The 18,538-nt window shown below is 34.0% G+C and overlaps 1 protein-coding gene across 1 annotated transcript in view; it reads left to right on the top strand.

The window, feature by feature from the left end:
• The window catches only part of ANKRD13C (ankyrin repeat domain 13C), a 79,965-nt gene that overhangs the window by 40,998 nt on the left and 20,429 nt on the right, over positions 1-18,538 (top strand). Inside the window, exons 6-9 of the mRNA XM_065888907.1 lie at positions 3,945-4,011; positions 8,173-8,317; positions 14,116-14,247; positions 17,410-17,571. Of these exons, the coding sequence (XP_065744979.1) occupies positions 3,945-4,011; positions 8,173-8,317; positions 14,116-14,247; positions 17,410-17,571 (506 nt within the window). The remainder of the gene's footprint in view (positions 1-3,944; positions 4,012-8,172; positions 8,318-14,115; positions 14,248-17,409; positions 17,572-18,538) is intronic.

Below are 18,538 nucleotides of genomic sequence, written 5' to 3'. Positions count from 1 at the left end.
GCTGCTTTTATTGCATACTTTATAGCCACTGTTTTAACATACTATTTGGTTGCATACTCTTGCACTTGTTTATGAAAGACGTTAATTCCTAGATATTTTACAGTCATTTATTGATTTACCTTGGCAAGGTAAGTTTTCTCTCCTCCCCATTTTAAACATGAGGCTACTTAGGGAGAAAACTTTGGTGTCCAAATAGGAAGTTTGATCCTAGTGACCTTTACTTTACTAAGTAAACAACTATCCAAACCACTAACTTTTGGGTTAAATATTTTTTTAATGTAATCTATATATAGGTTTGAATATAGTATGCTTATGTGTGTTTTTTAAAGCATCTGAATTAATCTTTATGATATTAAAGATATTTGAATGCTTATTATCACCAAAATAATCATAAAAATAGATCATAATCATAAAAATAAATCAGATATTGATAACTCTAGAAACCACTGTTAATGTTTCATATGAATATTTCAAACTCTTTTCAATGCTTACAAACGTGTGTGTATGTACATATGTATAAATATAAATATATATGTATATATATATCCTCAGCATTAGTTTTTTTTTTAATGGGATCATACTATTATATCGTTATGCACTTTGTCACGTTTACTTAATATATCATAGGTATCTCATTTTAGTTCATGAGGAAGTCCTTCATTTTTTTTTTTTAACAGCTGCATAATATTGTACAGCATGGGTGATTAAGGTTTTTCTAGTGTTTAATCTCTAAATGTAAAATTTTAATCCCTAAATATAATCAGTTTTTTCTAACATTGTTAACAACTGTAGTTCACCAGGCTAGTTTTGGCTCCATCAAAATCACACATGAGGGAGTTCCCTGGTTGCCTAGTGGTTAGGACTCCGGACTTTCACTGCTGTGTCCCAGGTTCCCCTGACTGGGGAACTGAGATCCTACAAGCCTCATGTCACAGCCAAAAAAAAAAGATCACACATGATTTTGTTTTGTTAACTCTCATAGTCCTTTATGCTCTATAAATTATTCAGAAGTCCCAGTGTTCTAGAATACTGAGAGAAAAAAAGGTTTGTAATAGCTCTGTATAATAAAAGAGGTCTAAGTTAGATTGGTCTAAAGCCTGAGTACTGTTTTTTCACCCGTTTTTTTTCTATCTGTAAAGACCCCAGTCATTCTTGGCGATCCTAAACTGAGGTTGTCCCTTGAGTGTACTGGCTCTTTAATTGATTGTCTTAGTAGTTGTTAGTGGTTTGAATTCTAAGATAGTCACTTTATGTTGCTGAGCAAAATGTTCTAAAATATTTTAAAAGTGACATTTCAGTTACATGAAGAAATAGAAATGGATGTAATTACTCCAGAAATTATGCATATGATCTATAGTTATAAACACATTATAAATGTTGCATAATCAAGTTCATTATGCAACCACTGAGGTACTTGTTTAAAGTATTGCTTCTTTGAGAACTTTGATGCAAAAAAGTCAACCCATCTGCTTCATTGTTGATAAAGGTTTTTACTGATTTCATGTCAAATTATTATCACCTGATGGTTAGATATCATCTATAATTTTAAAAACTAAACTCATTGGCTAGATTTAGCTTAGACACTTTGGATTAAAAAAAATTGGATAATCTCTATTATTAGATTTGATTATCAAGCTTTTTTCCAGAGTTTAGGCATGGTTCCACCCCTTGTTAAAGCCCCTAATATTTAAAAAAAAAAAGGCAACCCAGAAATAAGAGGAAGTTAAGAAATATTGAGGTCCAGCGTTAAGTTTAATTTAGAGGTTGTGGAGCCCACAAACTCTACTCTTTCTCCTTCAGTATTTAGCTGAAAATAGCCTCAGACTTGGTTAATAGCAAGTCTGGAGGTGACTAAATTATTCCAGCTTGAGGTTTTAGGTATGGAAAAGCTTTAAATTGGAATCAGAAGTACTGGCTCCTAACTGTTTGACATGGCAAATCACATAACTTTCCTGAGCTTCAGTTTCTTCATTTTAAAAATGGGGATAATAATAACTGCCCCACCTGTTTCAAGCCTTTGGTGTAGATGAAATGAAATCATGTTTTTGAAGAAAGCCCTTCAGATACTGTAAAGTGTTAAATAATTTTATAATCACTACAAATTTAACCTTATGTGTATATAGCATGTTTCAACAGAAACATTCTTTATCTCATAATCTACAGAATATCCATCCTGTATTTGGGACTGTTTTTTGCATATTATAGATGGAAAACATTCGACCTAGAAACTCTTCTTAAAATCAGGGAGTAAGTGATAGCAAAACCAAAATTAAAATTTTGAGACTTTTCCATTTTTCAGTTCAGAGGATTATGCCGCTGTGTTAGACTCTCAGATTATGCTGAGGTAACTTAAGATACAGACAGCCTAATTGTTCAGTTTACATTGGGGAAGAAAAAGTCATCACAGAATTGGGAAAATGAAAATTGCTTTATTTTTGGAATGCATTAAAATCTTTTTTTCTCAATGATATCTTTTTTTTTTAACTTTTGCTTTTCAAACCCTAAGCTTCTTATTTTTTTTCTACATTCCCCTCTTCCTCCTTTTCTGATTTTTGATAAATGGGTATTGGTATGTGATTCTAAGTTTTGTTTTTATAGGTTACCATACTACTTCAGAAGATGTAATAAGTTAAATTTAAATTGTTAGGATGCTGTCTTCTTGTAATCATCTTTTTCATGCTACACCAAATATTTAAGGACAGAAAAACTGGATCTCAATAAGCATGGAAGAGGAGCTTTGATCATTTACGTAGATTTATGCCATTATTAATCTTCTTAACTTCTGTTGTTTCATAGAAGGAAAAATTTTATTGGAAAATGATTTCTTATGTTCTTTGACCAGGATAACTCTTAGTTGATATTCCCTCTGGGCAGTAAAATTTTCTTGCTTTTATAAAATAAGAAGTCTAGAAAACTGTCTTCAATGCTGGAAATCATTTTGGATTAAATGACCTCTAAGGATTTAAAAAAGACATTTTTATATTTGGTATACCTTTAATGTTAGTGAGCAAATATTGATGCTTTTGAAAAAGTTAACTAAAAAACTAGCCCTTAATTTTCTCCAAAGTCTTTGTTTCTTTCTAACCCAGGTTGATTTATCACCCATTTTTAAAACACAGAGTTTTGTAAAATATACATGTAATATATCTTACACAGATACACACACCCACTTACATACACATGTACATGTGATGTAATCTTTAATTTCAAGAATTTTGAGTTTCACATTTTTTCTTTTTTTGGTATGTGGTAGTTTAATTATATAGCCTGTTATGTAGATTTATTTATCCATAGAATAACTCATATTTCCTCAAAATATAGCAGATAATAAATAATAAAAAAACTATGAGAATATAGCTTGTGATATGAATGTAAGCAACACTGGAATGTAGAAATCTATAAGTCAATAGTATGATTGCATTTTATGGATTTTGAAACTGAGCTACAGTGAGCTTAAGTAACCAACATATTTGGGATTCAGACTCAAATTCAACTATCTAGCTCTAAAAGTGTCTTTTTCTATTACACATATTACTTTTCTGGTATTTAATCCAATTATATTTAGAGGATCAGATGGAATCCAGGCTTATCTGGTTACCCATTCAGGAGGGTTTAGTTACCACAGGGCATCGTTTTCTAACTTACAGTAATATCCTACAATATATACCCAAGAGTGGCATTATATCAACTCTGCTACTCTTACATGTGTTTGGTGGGTGGTGGTGGTGAACTATACAGCAATTACAATTAAATAGTAGGTATTTGAAGTTGCTCAAAATGGCTTTGTATATTATTTTTAAGTGGAAAATACTATTTTAAAGGAAATTATTACAATTTTGGTGAAATAGTAAAATGTTTACATTACTCTTCTTCTAATTAAAAAAATTTGTAATCTCTCTGAACTTTAGGTGGTTATTTTTTGCCTTTTCTTTTTACAAATACAGTGCCTTTACTTTCCCGAATTCTGCCTTCTGATGCATGTAAAATATACAAACAAGGTATCAATATCAGGTAAGGTGATTTGATTTTTTTCTGAGTAACAGATAATTGAGATTTAGAGATAGCTTTTCTTTTTGTAGTAATAGCTTATACTTGGATGTAGTATTTTATAACATGTTGTAATATATTCACAATATTTTATCTCCTTTGAGATACTACAGATAAGGAACCAAAGGCATAAAATCTTGACTAAAACAAAGGTATTATTATTTAACTACAGACTATCTGGAAGGCAAGTAGAGTGAAGATCATGATATAACACTAAGAAGATTTAAGATGGTCATCTCCCTCTTCCTAGCTTTGTAGGGAATAAGGGACACATAAGGAGGACATAACTATTGTCCTGTTTTTCCTCCATCCCTCTGCAGCCCTTCCCTCCCCTGTCTACCCATCCATGCTTCTAGCCATTCATCTGTTCAGTCATCTATCCATTCTAGTGAACACTTTAAGGCTAATTTTAATTTTCTTCTGTTTCCTTTTAAAACTAAGATTGATGTTTGGATCTCACAGGGAATCTATTTATTTTATTTATTTCAGGATTTTATCATTATCTCTTTAGCTTTCTGTTAATATAGGTATATTTACAAGTTATATATATCTAAGCTATATATAATGCTGGTGAATATGCCAACTTTTTAGTATATTCATATCTATTAGTATATTTATATATACATAAAAATTTACATGTCTGTATCTTATAAAAATCCAGAATATTAATTTGAATATGTAAGAGTCTAGAACTAGAGATGTCTTAAAAGGTTATCTCATATAAACTCTTCATTTTATAGATTAGAACGTTCTGACAAGTGAAGTGATTTTTATGAGCATATTGCAAATTAATCACTGAGCCAGGACCTCTCTGACTTCCTGTCAGATCTTATCATGTTACAAGGCAGAAATTATAAAAAATCAACTCTTTATGAGATTTATTATTCAATATGTTGAATTATAATGAAGAGATAACCTTTAGATGGAAGTAAGTTCTAGGGTCATTATTCTCCAGCAAAATTCTATTAAGGTAGAAGTTTCTGTGATTTTGTTTTTAGAAATAACCTCCTCAGATGTTTCTGATGATAAAAGTGTTCATGCACATTAAATTCATGGTCATTATAGAAACCTTGGAAAATACAGAAAAGTATAGGTTAGAAAACTAGGAAAGGATTTGATAATGATGTAGATTTAATTCAGTAGCCTATTGTTAGCAATATATTATGGTTATTAAAAAATTATCAGTTTAAAAATGCTTAATATAGGTGCTTGCCAAAGTTAGTAGATAACTTGGGAGAATAGTATTACCTTCCATGTGCTACTTTAACTAAAGTGTAGTTTTAGTTCTGTTTGATTCTTAAATTTAGGAGAAAAGGAGCTTCTTTCTTTTAAAAAATTGTTTCACATTTATATATGACTTTTAAAACTAAATGACATGATGCATATTACCTAATAAATATAGATGATAAAAAAACCACAAAATGGTTAAGATAGAGACATGAGAATAAGAGGCTGAGAGGGAATAATTGTGTCAAAGAATGTAGTTTAAGGGAAGCTACTGCCGTTTAGCAAGACTCTGAAACCTGGGACTTACTAGCAGCCGAGGTTGAGGGAGAAATGTGACAGGTTCAAAGTGCTAGTTATCAAACAAAGTTTACTAGATTAATGGAGAAGCTACATTTTAGGATGTATGCCAAAGGTTTTTGCATAGATGAAGAATTATTTTAAAGAAAAAGAAGTTTGTTAACATTAAATAAAAACTTTCAAATTTAAACATCAGGAGATGATTAGTTCTTTTAAACATCACTTCAAATGAATTTTACTTGTATCTCATGACAGGTATGTGATAATTTAAAGTATCTTCTTTGGGAATTCCTTGGTGTTCCAGTGGTTAGGACTCCACGCATTCACTGCCAAGGGCGTGGGTTCCATCCCTGGTCGGGAAACTAAGATTCTGCAGGCCGTGTGGCCAAAAAAAAAAAAAAAAGTATCTTCTTTGTTGTCAAAGAGAAATTAATACTTTAGTAGAAATAGGAAAGTGTGGGCAACTTCATTGTTGAGAATACTAACAAATATTTTCACTGTTAATAATTTTGAGGTTACATATAACCACTGACTAAAATAATCATTGCAAACTTTCTCAGTCAGGCTCTTCCTATTTCGAGTAGGCCCTATTTCCTTTTCACTGTTACTTGGGCATTTTTCAAGTTTTTATCTGAAACAGAACATGTTCTACTCAAATCTTTGCATTTGTATAAAGAATTTTTTGTTCTTCATGGTGAATTACATGGCAAAATTAAAAGTATTTAGGCTTATAAGCTGAAAGCCAAGGACTAGTTAATACATTAAAATATCATTGTGATAAATTATATAAAAAATTATATTATAAATTATATCATTATGATAAATTAGATTTAAGGGCTCAAATGTTGCCAGTGTCAGTCTGTCTTTGTCTCTCTGTACATCTCTTCTCTCACATTTCCTATCCCCACCCCTTGCAACCCACTACTACTCTCACCCAGGATGGGCAAGAAGGGAATGGAGGCAAAAGACTGTTCTGGCCCTTTTCTTCTTTTTTTGTGGGGTATAGAGTTCCTTGGTAGCTGAAGCTTGGAGTCCAAATAGGCCATGCATGTAAAATGATCTGTTCCTTTTTTGAGACTTCAGTAGCCCGCATCTTATAGAGGTAGGGGATAAGCCCCTTTTACTGGCATTATTTTCTCTTACGCCACATGTACAAGCAATAACAGGATATGTTTAGTAGTACAGGCACCAGTAGTACAGTAGCAGGCTACTGGAAGTGGACCAGGGGCTAGAATTCAACTGTAAAGCAGCAGGTAGTGTTCACTCATATAGGAGTTGGTGACTTGGTTTTCTTTTTAGGACTTCTTATTCGGTTCTGAGGGGTGTGTATATTTTATATGGCTCAGAAAAGAGCCTCTTATACATAGGATAACCATATTTCCCTGTTCACCTCTGTTGTCCTGGTAAAATTATTAACAGTATCACCTTCACCTTTAAAAACTACTAGTTTTGGTGATAAATTATATGTAACCCTAGTTATTCTTTTGCATGTGAAATATGCTCCATTTTTAAGCTTCTCCTACAAAGCCTTGTGCAAGATTGAAGCACTTCAGGGTACTTGTGAACTTTTCCATTCCATTATTCTCCCAAATTTCAGCAAGTAGTGATTTGTAGATTTTATTTGAGACCAACCCACTGGGTCGACCATGCCAGGTCTTGGTTATAATGAGCACAACAAACATACAAGTGTGTGAGTCCATGAATATTTGCCATAGGAACGATCCATAATGTTTTCAGGCTGTAGAGATGTTGGAAAAGAAAATGCTGGGAAAAAGAATGCTAATCTGAATCTGGGAAGTCAAGCAGAAAGGCCAAGAATTTAGAGTAAGTTAAATGGTTTATCGAGTTGAAGGATGAAGCAAGGTTTGGTACCAAGCATAAGCATAGATGCAGATCATAAGGACAAGACTGTGGACACACAGTCCTTAGTCTAAGAATGTGGTCCGTCCATGGCTATACCTCTCTTATATACAGTTGACCTTTGAACAATACCGTTTTGAACTACTTGGGCCCACTTATACGTAGATCTTTTTCAAGAAATACGTACTACAGTACTACATGATCCAAGGTTGGTTGAATCTGAGGATGTGGAAATGTGCATATGGAGGGCCGACTGTAAAGTTACATGTGGAGGGGATGTGGGTCAGCGCCCCAAACCCTGGTGTTCAAGGGTCAGCTGTACTCTGCCGAGCTAGCAACTTGGTCTTGAAAGTATCAGAGAATGTTAGACAGGTCTGCTTTCCTTTTCTGCCCTTCCCCCTTGAAGTAACTTTTATGGAGTAGCTACAGTATAGGAAATGGTAGAGAATAAGGGTACAGTTAGAGAAATGCATCAACAATGGGGAAACAACCTTTTTCTTGCTGGATTAATGAAGTATATATTCAGAAAAATGAAATATAGATAAAATTGAATATATATTTAAATATTCTTTTGGTATTTTTAATGAGATATTTTAAATTTAGTTTTTATCTATAAATTTGATTTTGAAATAGGTATTAGCATCTTGGTTTGAGTTTAGAGGGAGCAAAACTTGTTTAATTAATAAGAAGTTTTATTGAAATTTTATTTGTCAGAATTTCTCATCTATCCATCTTTCACAGGCTTGACACTACTCTCATAGACTTTACTGACATGAAGTGCCAACGAGGGGATTTAAGCTTCATTTTCAATGGGGATGCGGCACCCTCTGAATCTTTTGTAGTATTAGACAATGAACAAAAAGTTTATCAGCGAATACACCATGAGGTGAGCATGTTGTCTTTATCAGTATTCCTGTAAATGGTTTAAAAAAGTCTGTGTAGGGATTTCCCCTGTGGTCCAGTGGTTAAGACTCCACCTTCCAATGCAAGGGGTGAGGGTTCGATCCCTAGTTGGGGAACTAAGATCCCACATGCCACGGGGTGCGGCTAAAAAAATAAAAGAAGTCTGTGTATGCAACCAAGCCTCGGTGTAATTGTTTTAAAAGGTGTAAGGCATAATTGAGATGGTTCATTCCTAAAGCTTTGAATTTCTTACCTCTTGCTTTTTAAAAAAGTTTTATCATCTGTTCTCTATCCGGACTAATCCACTGAGTCTGTTTGCTCTTAATTCACTGATGATCTCCTAGTTAAATAAACCCTAACTTCTCATAGTTCTCATTTGTTGAACCTGTTCTGGCCCTGTCCCCATTTGTCTTCCTATCTTAGTTTCTTTTATTGTTGTGAACCATCTCTATCTCTTTAATATGAACACCTCTCTTGGCTCTCTGTCTGTACCGTTTTACTTTTCCCAACTCTTTGGCCACCTTTCTTTTTTCCGTCTTTTCACTCTTAAAGTACAGAATTATACCCCTTCTAAACACCATATCTCCATGTTGGAATTGCCTTCACAACGACCTTTGAGAGACCATATTCACCATCATCTTATATCTGTTGTTCCCTGAATGCTTATAACCCAAAGAAAAAGCTTTTCTAGTATCTATATATATCACTGATAGCCTTACAAATGTTTCTGGGTCAATATTTTGTTTTGTCACTGTGGCTTTTATTTTTCACCATTTCCTTTCCTTACGTTTACCACATCTTGTGACCCCTTCCTCAACATCTCTTAGATTAGACCCTCCTACTGTCATATCTGTTGACAAGACCTTAGTTACCTTGTATGTGTACTATTGAAATAAATAGTTTCCTAACTGGCACTGAGCAAGGAAGATTTGGATTCGAAGAGAAGAAAAAAAGACATTCCTTGTGGGGGAAACAGGATGAGTAAAGTCAGGAAAGTAGGACTAAGAATGGTTTATTTGGGAAACAGAAAAGCAATCTATCTGACTGCAGTGAAGGTTTCTCTTACTGAGCATAGGAACATGGTTTATGGAAGGCCTTAACAGCCAGAGAAAATAATTTAGGGTTTGTTATAGTTGGCAATAGAGAGTCATAGATTCTTAAACAAGGGATTGATTTGATCAAAAAGTAATTTAAATGAATTAATCTTATATATAATAGTTTTTTGACTTTTCCTCCTTCCCTCTCTTCCTCAAACATTTTATCAAGGACCTAATAAATGCTAGACACTGCTAGGTGCTATGGATAGTGGCATTGTATTAATAGTATACAGTTTGTCTCTTGGTATCTGCGGGGGATTGATTCTAGGAATCCCCAAGGATACCAAAATCCACAGATGCTCAAGTCCCTTATATAAAATGGTGTAGTATTTGCATATAAGCTACACACATCCTCCCATATCCTATAATTCATCTCTAGATTACTTATAATACTTAATACAATGTAAAGCCTAGGTAAATAGTTGTAAATACAGTGTAAATACCTTGTAATTAGTTGCCTGTGTGGCAAATTTTAAGTTTTGCTTTCTGGAACTTTCTGGAATTTTTTTTCTCCAAATATTTTTGATCCCTTGTTGGTTGAATCTGCAGATGCGGAACCTGCAGTTATGGAGGGCAAACTGTATATCAATTACTATCATATATTAAGCATTAAATGCCAGCATACTGGAACTATAAATACTTTAAAGCTCTTTTATTAAATCCTTAAAATAACCTGTCTAAATAGTACCATCTCTATTTTATAGATGAAAATATTGAGGCTTATAAATGTTAAAAGATATCGCTAAGATCACACAGCTAGTATGCAAGATGGATTGGAAAAGGGAGAGAATGGAAGGGGGGAAAATATGTGTTTTTATGGTTATAGGCATACTTCGCTTCATTGCACGTCACAGATATTGCGTTTTTTACAAATTGAAGGTCTGTGGCAACCCTGTGTTGAGCAAGTCTATTGGTGCCATTTTTCCAACAGCATTTGCTTACTTTGTGTCTCTGTGTCACATTTTGGTAATTCTTGAAATATTTTGACTCCTCTACCAGCAAACAGATTATGACTTGCTGAAGGTTCAGATGATGGTTAGCATTTTTTAGCAATAAAGTTTTGTGTTTTTTTTTAAATTTATGTTTTGGCTGCTTTGGGTCTTCGTTGCTGTGTGTGGGCTTTCTCTAGTTGCGGCAAGCCAGGGCTACTCTTTGTTGCCAGTGCGTGGGCTTCTCATTGCAGTGACTTCTCTTGTTGTGGAGTGCGGTCTCTAGGCACACAAGCTTCAGTAGTTGTGGCACATGGGCTCAGTAGTTGTGGCTGAACGGCTCTAGAGCACAGGCTCAGTAGTTGTGGTGCACGGGCTTGGTTGCTCTGCAGTATGTGGCATCTTCCTGGGCCAGGGATCAAACCTGTGTCCCCTGCATTGGCAGGCAGATCTTAACCACTGTGCCACCAGGGAAGTCCCAGCAATAAAGTATTTTTAAATTAAGGTATGTACCTTGTTTTTTTAAGCATGATGCTATTACACACTGAACAGACTACAATACAGAGTAAATGATGGTGGTGCCACAGATAGAATTGGGGCAATTGGAAAAGGAAACAGGTTTGGGGTTTTAGATGACCTTCATATTGGATCTGTTGCTAAAATCAGTGTATTAGCTTCAACCTTCTCTTTATATAGACTTCTCTGAAGTATTTGCTATTATCGGTAACTCAGTTCTTAAAATTTGCATTTCCTTGTGACTTGACCTTGATCATTAGATGTTCTTTTCCCATATCTCCTTCTTACTCTCTTTTGCCTGTTTCCTTTTCTCTGCTCACTTCTTGAATATTGATATGCGCTTGATGTTCTCATTTTTACAAATTGCCAGAATAATCTCTTCCATTCCCACAGCTCTCACTACCTCTTATCAGTTGATAGTTCACAAGTATATATTTGTAACTCAGATCTTCTGAGTGGGGACCTAGCTGTTTATATGCCTAATGGATATCCTGTGTGTCTCTTAGGTACCTCAAAACTTAGCTTATTTAAGACTTAACTCATTATTTTCCCTTTAAGGTGCCCGTTCTCCCATTTTCTTTCCTTTGGTGATTGATATCATTCTCTGTTCAGCGAGAAAAATTGGAGGTTTTTTTTGACATCTTTTCTTGTATTCTCACATTTCCTAATTAGAGAACATGTGTGGTTATTCTTGTCTCCCTCATGTCTTATAATTATCCCTTTTTTATTCATGCTGTTATTGCCATAATTTAGATATTCATTATGTCAACTGGACTGTCACAAAAATCTCATAAATGATCTTCCTGGCCCCCTTCTTGTCTGCTTTTAAATTATTTCACATATTGGAGATAGGTTGAACATTGAAAACAAATTCATGACACTTGTCTTCCTTAAAGACACTTTAAAAGTTCCCTATTGCCTGAAGAATGAAATCCAAGTTCCTTAGCATGCCATGGTTCCTTCTGTGACCTGGCTTTTGTTCATTTTTCCAGCCTTTTTCTTACCCTGTTATCATAGATACCTTCATGCTGAACTCTTTGCAATTTTTTCCAGGCTATTTAGTGTTTCATTCCTTTGTTCATATTGTTTCCAATTCTGGGGATACCCTTCTTCTTGTACCCTCACCCTGGTGGGGCACCTACTTAGTGTTACTTCCTCATCTGCCAAATGACCATTGTTTTCTTGATGTTCTCACTAATGTGGTACCATAGAGCTCTAATGCTGTTTTTGTCTATATGGCTTTCTTCTTTTTTGGGGCTAAGCTTCTCAGAGGTTTGGGGTTCTTTTAGTTGTGGTCTCTGGTACCTAATACAGCATCAGTACATTCTAGTTAGGGTTTGGCAGAATCTTTCTGTAAAGGGAGAGAGTCAGTATTTTAGATATTTAAATATATTTGCAGGTCATATGGTCTCTGTCACAACTGCTCACTTCTGCTGTTATTAACATAAAAGCCACCATAGACAATATATAAATGAATGAGTATGGCTGTATTCTAATAAAATTTTACTTGAAAAACAGATGGTGGACTGGATTTGACTGCTGGCCATAGTCTGCTGACCCTTATTCTAGACTCTCATATATGTACTAAATAATTCGAATTCTTATGTTTTAAATAACAACAGGATAGCTAACTGGGCAATAGATGAGTTGGAAAGATAGTACTAAAAGAGAAGCCAGAGATTAAGGCTAGTAGTGTAAGTATTAGCTGATGTTATAGTATCAATGAGATCACCAGTGGTCTGGTATTTAGGGTATATGTGTGTGTATTTTATGTCTAAAAGAATACAGAAATGCTAGATTTTGAGCAATAATCCTCAGGGCAGAGAATACTTGTTTTTTATCCTAATATGTATACATAAGTAATAATTGTTCATTAAATGTTTGTTGAATGAATGTAATTAACAACAGGTCTTTTTCAATGATGTGGTTAGGAGATAGTCTATGATTTACAGAAGAGTTATGTTTCAAAAGTTTATTTGAAATTGGGATGTTTGAAACTTAAGGCAAATTTCTTCATAGGTAGTGTTGCATATAGTGTTGTTCCCAAGCTAGTACATAAAATCCTAATTGATTTGTAATATATTTACATCATGATGGTTAACAGTTCTGTACAATCTATGCCAGTCAAAATTTCTCTTTAGGAAATTGTGTTCAGAATTAGTTTGGGTTACCAGGAATACATTTTCACCTGTTACAGCCTTAGCATTAATGTCAAGATTTTCTATCCCTCACTTGTAAGGGTGAAGGAAATGGGCTATATCTGGGTGAAAGTTTGTGGTGACGAATAGAAAATGGGCCTCCTGGGAATCTAGAAATCAGGAGGTAGGGAAAATAGAGACTACTTATTGGAAACCTTATGGATGGTTCTCATTCTCCAGTCAACTCTCTAGGTTCTACCTTTTTTCTCCCTCTTTTCTTCGGATTCTGGGGTCCTAAATATCAGAGAATCTCTCTTGGCCTATTATATTTAGAATAGAGCCTCATCTAATACCTACTCATTTACTCTTCTGTACCTGGTCTCTTAGTTTTCTGTCCCTGAAACAAGCACAAAGCTTTCTCTTTTAAAAAATAATTATCGATCAATTATTTTATGCCAGCACTGGGGAATATGTTGAAGCAAGGCTGCTAATTGAGTTTGGAAATTATGAGTTGATATTTATGGATTTCTTTTCTTTCTATAAGGTGTATAGAGAAGATCCCATGTGGCCTCCTTTCCTTTTTTCCTTCCTTATCACCTCTCTCCTTTCCTCCTTCCCTTCCTTCCTTCTACTTAAAACTATTGGGAAAGAAAGGCTCATAGTGGTGGGTCTTTAAATTAAAAAGAACTAAAGTAAGATTCATCTATACTTAAAGAAAACAAAACCTTCTTACAGGCATTTTGTCTCAGACGTGTCTACTTAATTCTTAAAGTAATCTTTTACAATTACTCTGCATACTTTGTACTTCTGTAATGGGTAATCTAGTATTGTTTCCATTACATATCTGGAAGAGTGTGAGTACCCTTTTTATGTGTCCTGTATTTTTAGATTCATAATTAGTTATAATTCTAACTTATTTAGTTATATGAAGTTTACACTTCTGTAATTGTTTTTAGAGTAACTAGCACTTCACATTTTTTTAGAATTGGTCCTTTTTGTTTTTTGAAATCTGTAACGTTTTAATTGTTGACATTTTCATGTGTGGTGCTAAAAACCTCTGAAAACCTAGATTCTTATATTTACCTTTTGCCCCCACCCCAGGAATCAGAGATGGAAACAGAAGAAGAGGTTGACATTTTAATGAGTAGCGATATTTACTCTGCAACTTTATCAACCAAATCAATTTCTTTCACGCGTGCCCAAACAGGATGGCTTTTTCGGGAAGATAAAACAGTATGTGCAAATCGAGATTTTTACACTTTAAAAATTGTTTAGTATTTAATGTTGCCAAAATAATGTGATGGAAATACAGGTAGAAAGAAGTATCTTACTTACTTGTTTTCAAGTAGTTTATTCTCTTCTCTTTGAACCCAAATAGGGAATTATATTGGTTGGTTACAGAGTTGGAAGATAGGAGAAGCCAGGAGAGAAAGTTTAGTTCATTTGAATTTTATGTTGAAAAATATTCTTGTTGTTTGTTGCCTTGTTATTATACAGGGAACAATGTCTTCACATGGTTCCATTATATTTCTAATGCTTTATTTCTTAGGAAGACCACAAAGAAGCATATACTTTTAAATTCATTTCTCTGGACCTTTTTTCTTTCTTCTTTTAGAATTTTATACTATTTACTTACCCAGTATCTGTCCCTCAGTATTCCATATATTTGACTAAAATTAAATAAGCTTACATTTCTACAACACTGTAATTAAATTAAATCTCAGTGGCGGTTTCCCCATTAGTGAATTGTAAATTCTTTCCATAATTCCCATTTCATCTGTCAGCAAGAGGTTATATAATATATAATATTTCAAATACAATATGTTCAAAATATATTCAAACATTTTTTAGTTGCATGTATGAAGAAGCATCTTATAAAATTTTAAAGTCAAGGATAAGTAACACATTAGGTAAGGGCCAAGATTTTAAGAATTCTATTTATCTTTTATTACACACAGTAGAAATGAATATATCCTCATTAGAAAGACAAAAATAGCCTGTAATAGTCAGGGTTCTTTGAGAAACAAAATCAGTAGGAGTTCTGTATCTCTCTGTGTATGTGTATATATCTGTATATAGATGTATATATACCTATAGACAGAAGGAGAGAAGGGTGAGGGAGAGATTGATTTATTTTAAGGAATTAGCTTGTGTGAATGTAGAGGCTGGTAAGTCTGAAATTTTTAGAGCAGTCTAGCAGGCTGGAAATTCAGGGGAGAGTTGATATGGTCTTGAGTTTGAAATCTGCAGGCTAGAATCTCAGGCAGGGTTTCTGTGTTGCAGTCTTGAGGCAGAATTGCTTTTCCTTTGGGAAACCTTAGTCTTTGCTCTTAAGGCCTACATTTGATTGGATATGGCCTTTCCATATTATGGAGGGTAATCTGCTTTACTTCAAGTCTGCTGATGTAAATTTTAATTAATCTAAAAAATGCCTTCATGGAATTCCCTGGTGGTCCAGTGGTTAGGACTCAGTGCTTTCACCACTGTGGCCTGGGTTCAATCCCTCATTGGGGAACTAAGATCGTGCAAGCTGTACAGCACAGCCAAAACAAACAAAAAGCCTTTGTAGCAACATCTAGACTGGTGTTTGATTGAACAGTTGGACATCATAGTCTAGGCAAACTGACATAAAATTAACCACCACACAGTCTTACACATAAAGCTGAAAAATCTCCCTTGACCACTACTCACAATCCCAGAGTCCTTTGCAGAAGGTTATCCAGCTGTATATCCCCCAGACCTTTCTTTATGCTTTATGTACATAAATATCTATCTATTTATGATTGATAGGTTTATTTTTCATAAAGTGTCATTTTATCTATTGTTTTGCAACTTTTTTTCCCCCAATGTCTTAGAAGTGTTTTCTTTTCAGTAGTATTACTTCATTCTTTTTAGCAACTGCATAGTATTCCATAGTATGGATATGTTGTAATTTATTTATCCAGTCTCTTATTTTTGGACATTTAGATGGACACACATTTGTGTCCAGTTTTCTCCCACTATAAATGATGTTATGTTTACTATCCTTTTACATGCCTTTTCATTGTCTTTTATAGATAGCAAGAAATGGAATGGCTGGATTATGGGGAATATACATTTAAATTTTTTTATTGATATGATTTATTTTTAATAAATGCTTTTTCATTACAAGATTTTAAAAATTGATCATTATCACTTGAGTGTTTCCCAACCACAGAAAAATTCTCACTGTGAGATCTAGGTTCATCAATTTTCCTCTCTAAGCCTATTTGGCAACAAGTACCATTATAGGATTCCCAGTTGTGAGATCCTACATTGCAATCCATTTGTTGGCTTGAAGTCTTATTTGTTTGTACTCTGTTCTTCTGGACAGCATTAGAAGGATCACTTCAAGAGAAGATAAAAATTGAAGCTGCTGTTCATCTAGTGCTACTGCTAAGCAGCTCAAAGCTCTTGAAGAGTGTCTAGGTGATCTTCTTAAATCTTTGACAGGTAAGGAGGGAGTCAGTAATGCTTATGGTTCCCATTTTGTAGGTAGAAACAGGTACAGAATGCCTTGCTTTCTAATGACTGGTAAGGAAGCCACCAAAAGCAAGGTGGAAATGGAAGCAACAATAAACACTTAGTTTTGGAATGCCAGAAAACAGCAGCAAGAGGAGAGCAAGTGATCTGCATGCAGGTAGAAATGGGAAGCTTATTTTCAGTAGTTACTGATCATGTTTTTTGAGGTAAGGTATTTCAAACTCTGACCACCTGTGGGTCTGGAAAAAGGTGAAGGTTAATGTTGAAGGAGCCCTCTTTTCTTGATGTCCTTTTAATCCATTTGAGTTTCCCTATCCCCAATCCATAATATAAATACATAATTATATTGATGAGCAAAACTACTTGGTGGTTCTCCCTTTGTTGAAAGAAGCAAGCAACTGTAACTTGAAGTTTGGGCCTGTTAGAGAATATTGGAACAGGTAATTAATTTTAGTTGTACTAGAAATTTTTATTTCTTTTTATTCCATTTTTTTCTATCTATAAAATGGGAACATTAATTATCCCTGACCCCTCCTTGTAACTCATGATATTTGACTATTAGCTAAATTAAGTTGTCAGATAGTTTTGTGCTACTTGGGAGTAGATTCTAAAGGAATACTATGTGTTGTTTTTACTTACACTTAATTCATTTGCAGATTAACTACCATACATCTTGTGTGTTTTAAATTTTCCTTTACAAATTTGAAATGTGTAATTTTATGTATTTTTTAGCTTAATAGAATGTATAAGATAATTTGATAATTTCAAGTACCAGAGGAATATTTTATTTACATCTAAATGTTATATGTTTATGAAGAAACTGTGTATTACTTCGAAACTTTAAAAAAATCTAAGATAAACTTTATTATTTTGAAATATTTGATTTTGCTTTAGGAAAGGGTAGGAAACTTTTTGGCCGACTTTTATCTGGTGAATGGACTTGTTTTAGAATCAAGAAAAAGAAGAGAACATCTCAGTGAAGAAGATATTCTTCGAAATAAAGCCATTATGGAGAGTTTGAGTAAAGGTGGAAACATAATGGAGCAGAATTTTGAGGTATAACTTTTACTTTTCTTAATTTATAATGTTCTAAAGAGAGAGGGGGTAGACTTCATTCCTGGCATTCAGTGAGTTTATATAAGTATGCTCATAGGTTTTGTTTACCATGTATCACCTTTTATTTTTCTGTGATACAGTCTTTGGTGATTTTTTGTGAACCTGTTCTTGATCTTTGAGTCTTCACTAATAAGTAGATTAAAATCGTTTTGTAAGCATGAAACCTGGTGTTAATTTTTAATCCATGTCCCTTTGCATATATTATTATTATTTTTTTCCTACTTCACCAACTGAAATCTTCTGCTGCTGTGAAGACCTGGCTAAAAATCTACCTACTTTATGAAGTCATTTCTAGCCTATACCTTCCCATAATTTTTTTATTCAGTATGTATTTATTGAAAACATGGTACATGCAAAGAATTGTGTGACAGTAGGAAAAGGGGAGAGAAATCATGGAACTACATAGCTATATGAGACAAGGTAACTTGGCTCTATAATCTTATTTCCCTAGTAAGATGAATTGGAGGGTTTCTTAAATTTTTTTTTATTTTAACAATTTTAGACTTTAAAACCAGAAAAACAGTGATTCCCAAATGTTAACATTTTTTATAGCAGTGTTTTTTAGGATTGGGACCCTTTAGTGGATTATGAATTCAATTTGTGGGCTGTGACCCCCACTTTTTTTTTTTTTTTGAAGTAGAATCTAAATTCAGATAATAAGGAAAAACTAGAGCACATAGTATGGGTCCTTATTACTTTATGAAACAATAGTGTCAGGGGTGTATGTTGTGTCTACTTGCATATGTGTGACTGCTGGGTTATAGTGTAAAATGTGAGTCACAGTCAGAAAAAGATGAAAGGCTACTATGAGGAGACTTGAATTCCTTGAATGTTTAGCCTCTCCCCTATGGTATTGTGCCAGATTGCATTTTCAGGATAGACAAACTTTTCAGAATAGTATGCCAGG

The sequence above is a fragment of the Phocoena phocoena genome, chromosome 1 (assembly GCF_963924675.1).
Source record: "Phocoena phocoena chromosome 1, mPhoPho1.1, whole genome shotgun sequence".
Lineage (NCBI taxonomy): Eukaryota > Metazoa > Chordata > Mammalia > Artiodactyla > Phocoenidae > Phocoena > Phocoena phocoena.
The sequence above is the reverse complement of the archived record's forward strand: the minus strand, read 5'-3'. Positions and strand labels throughout refer to the sequence as shown.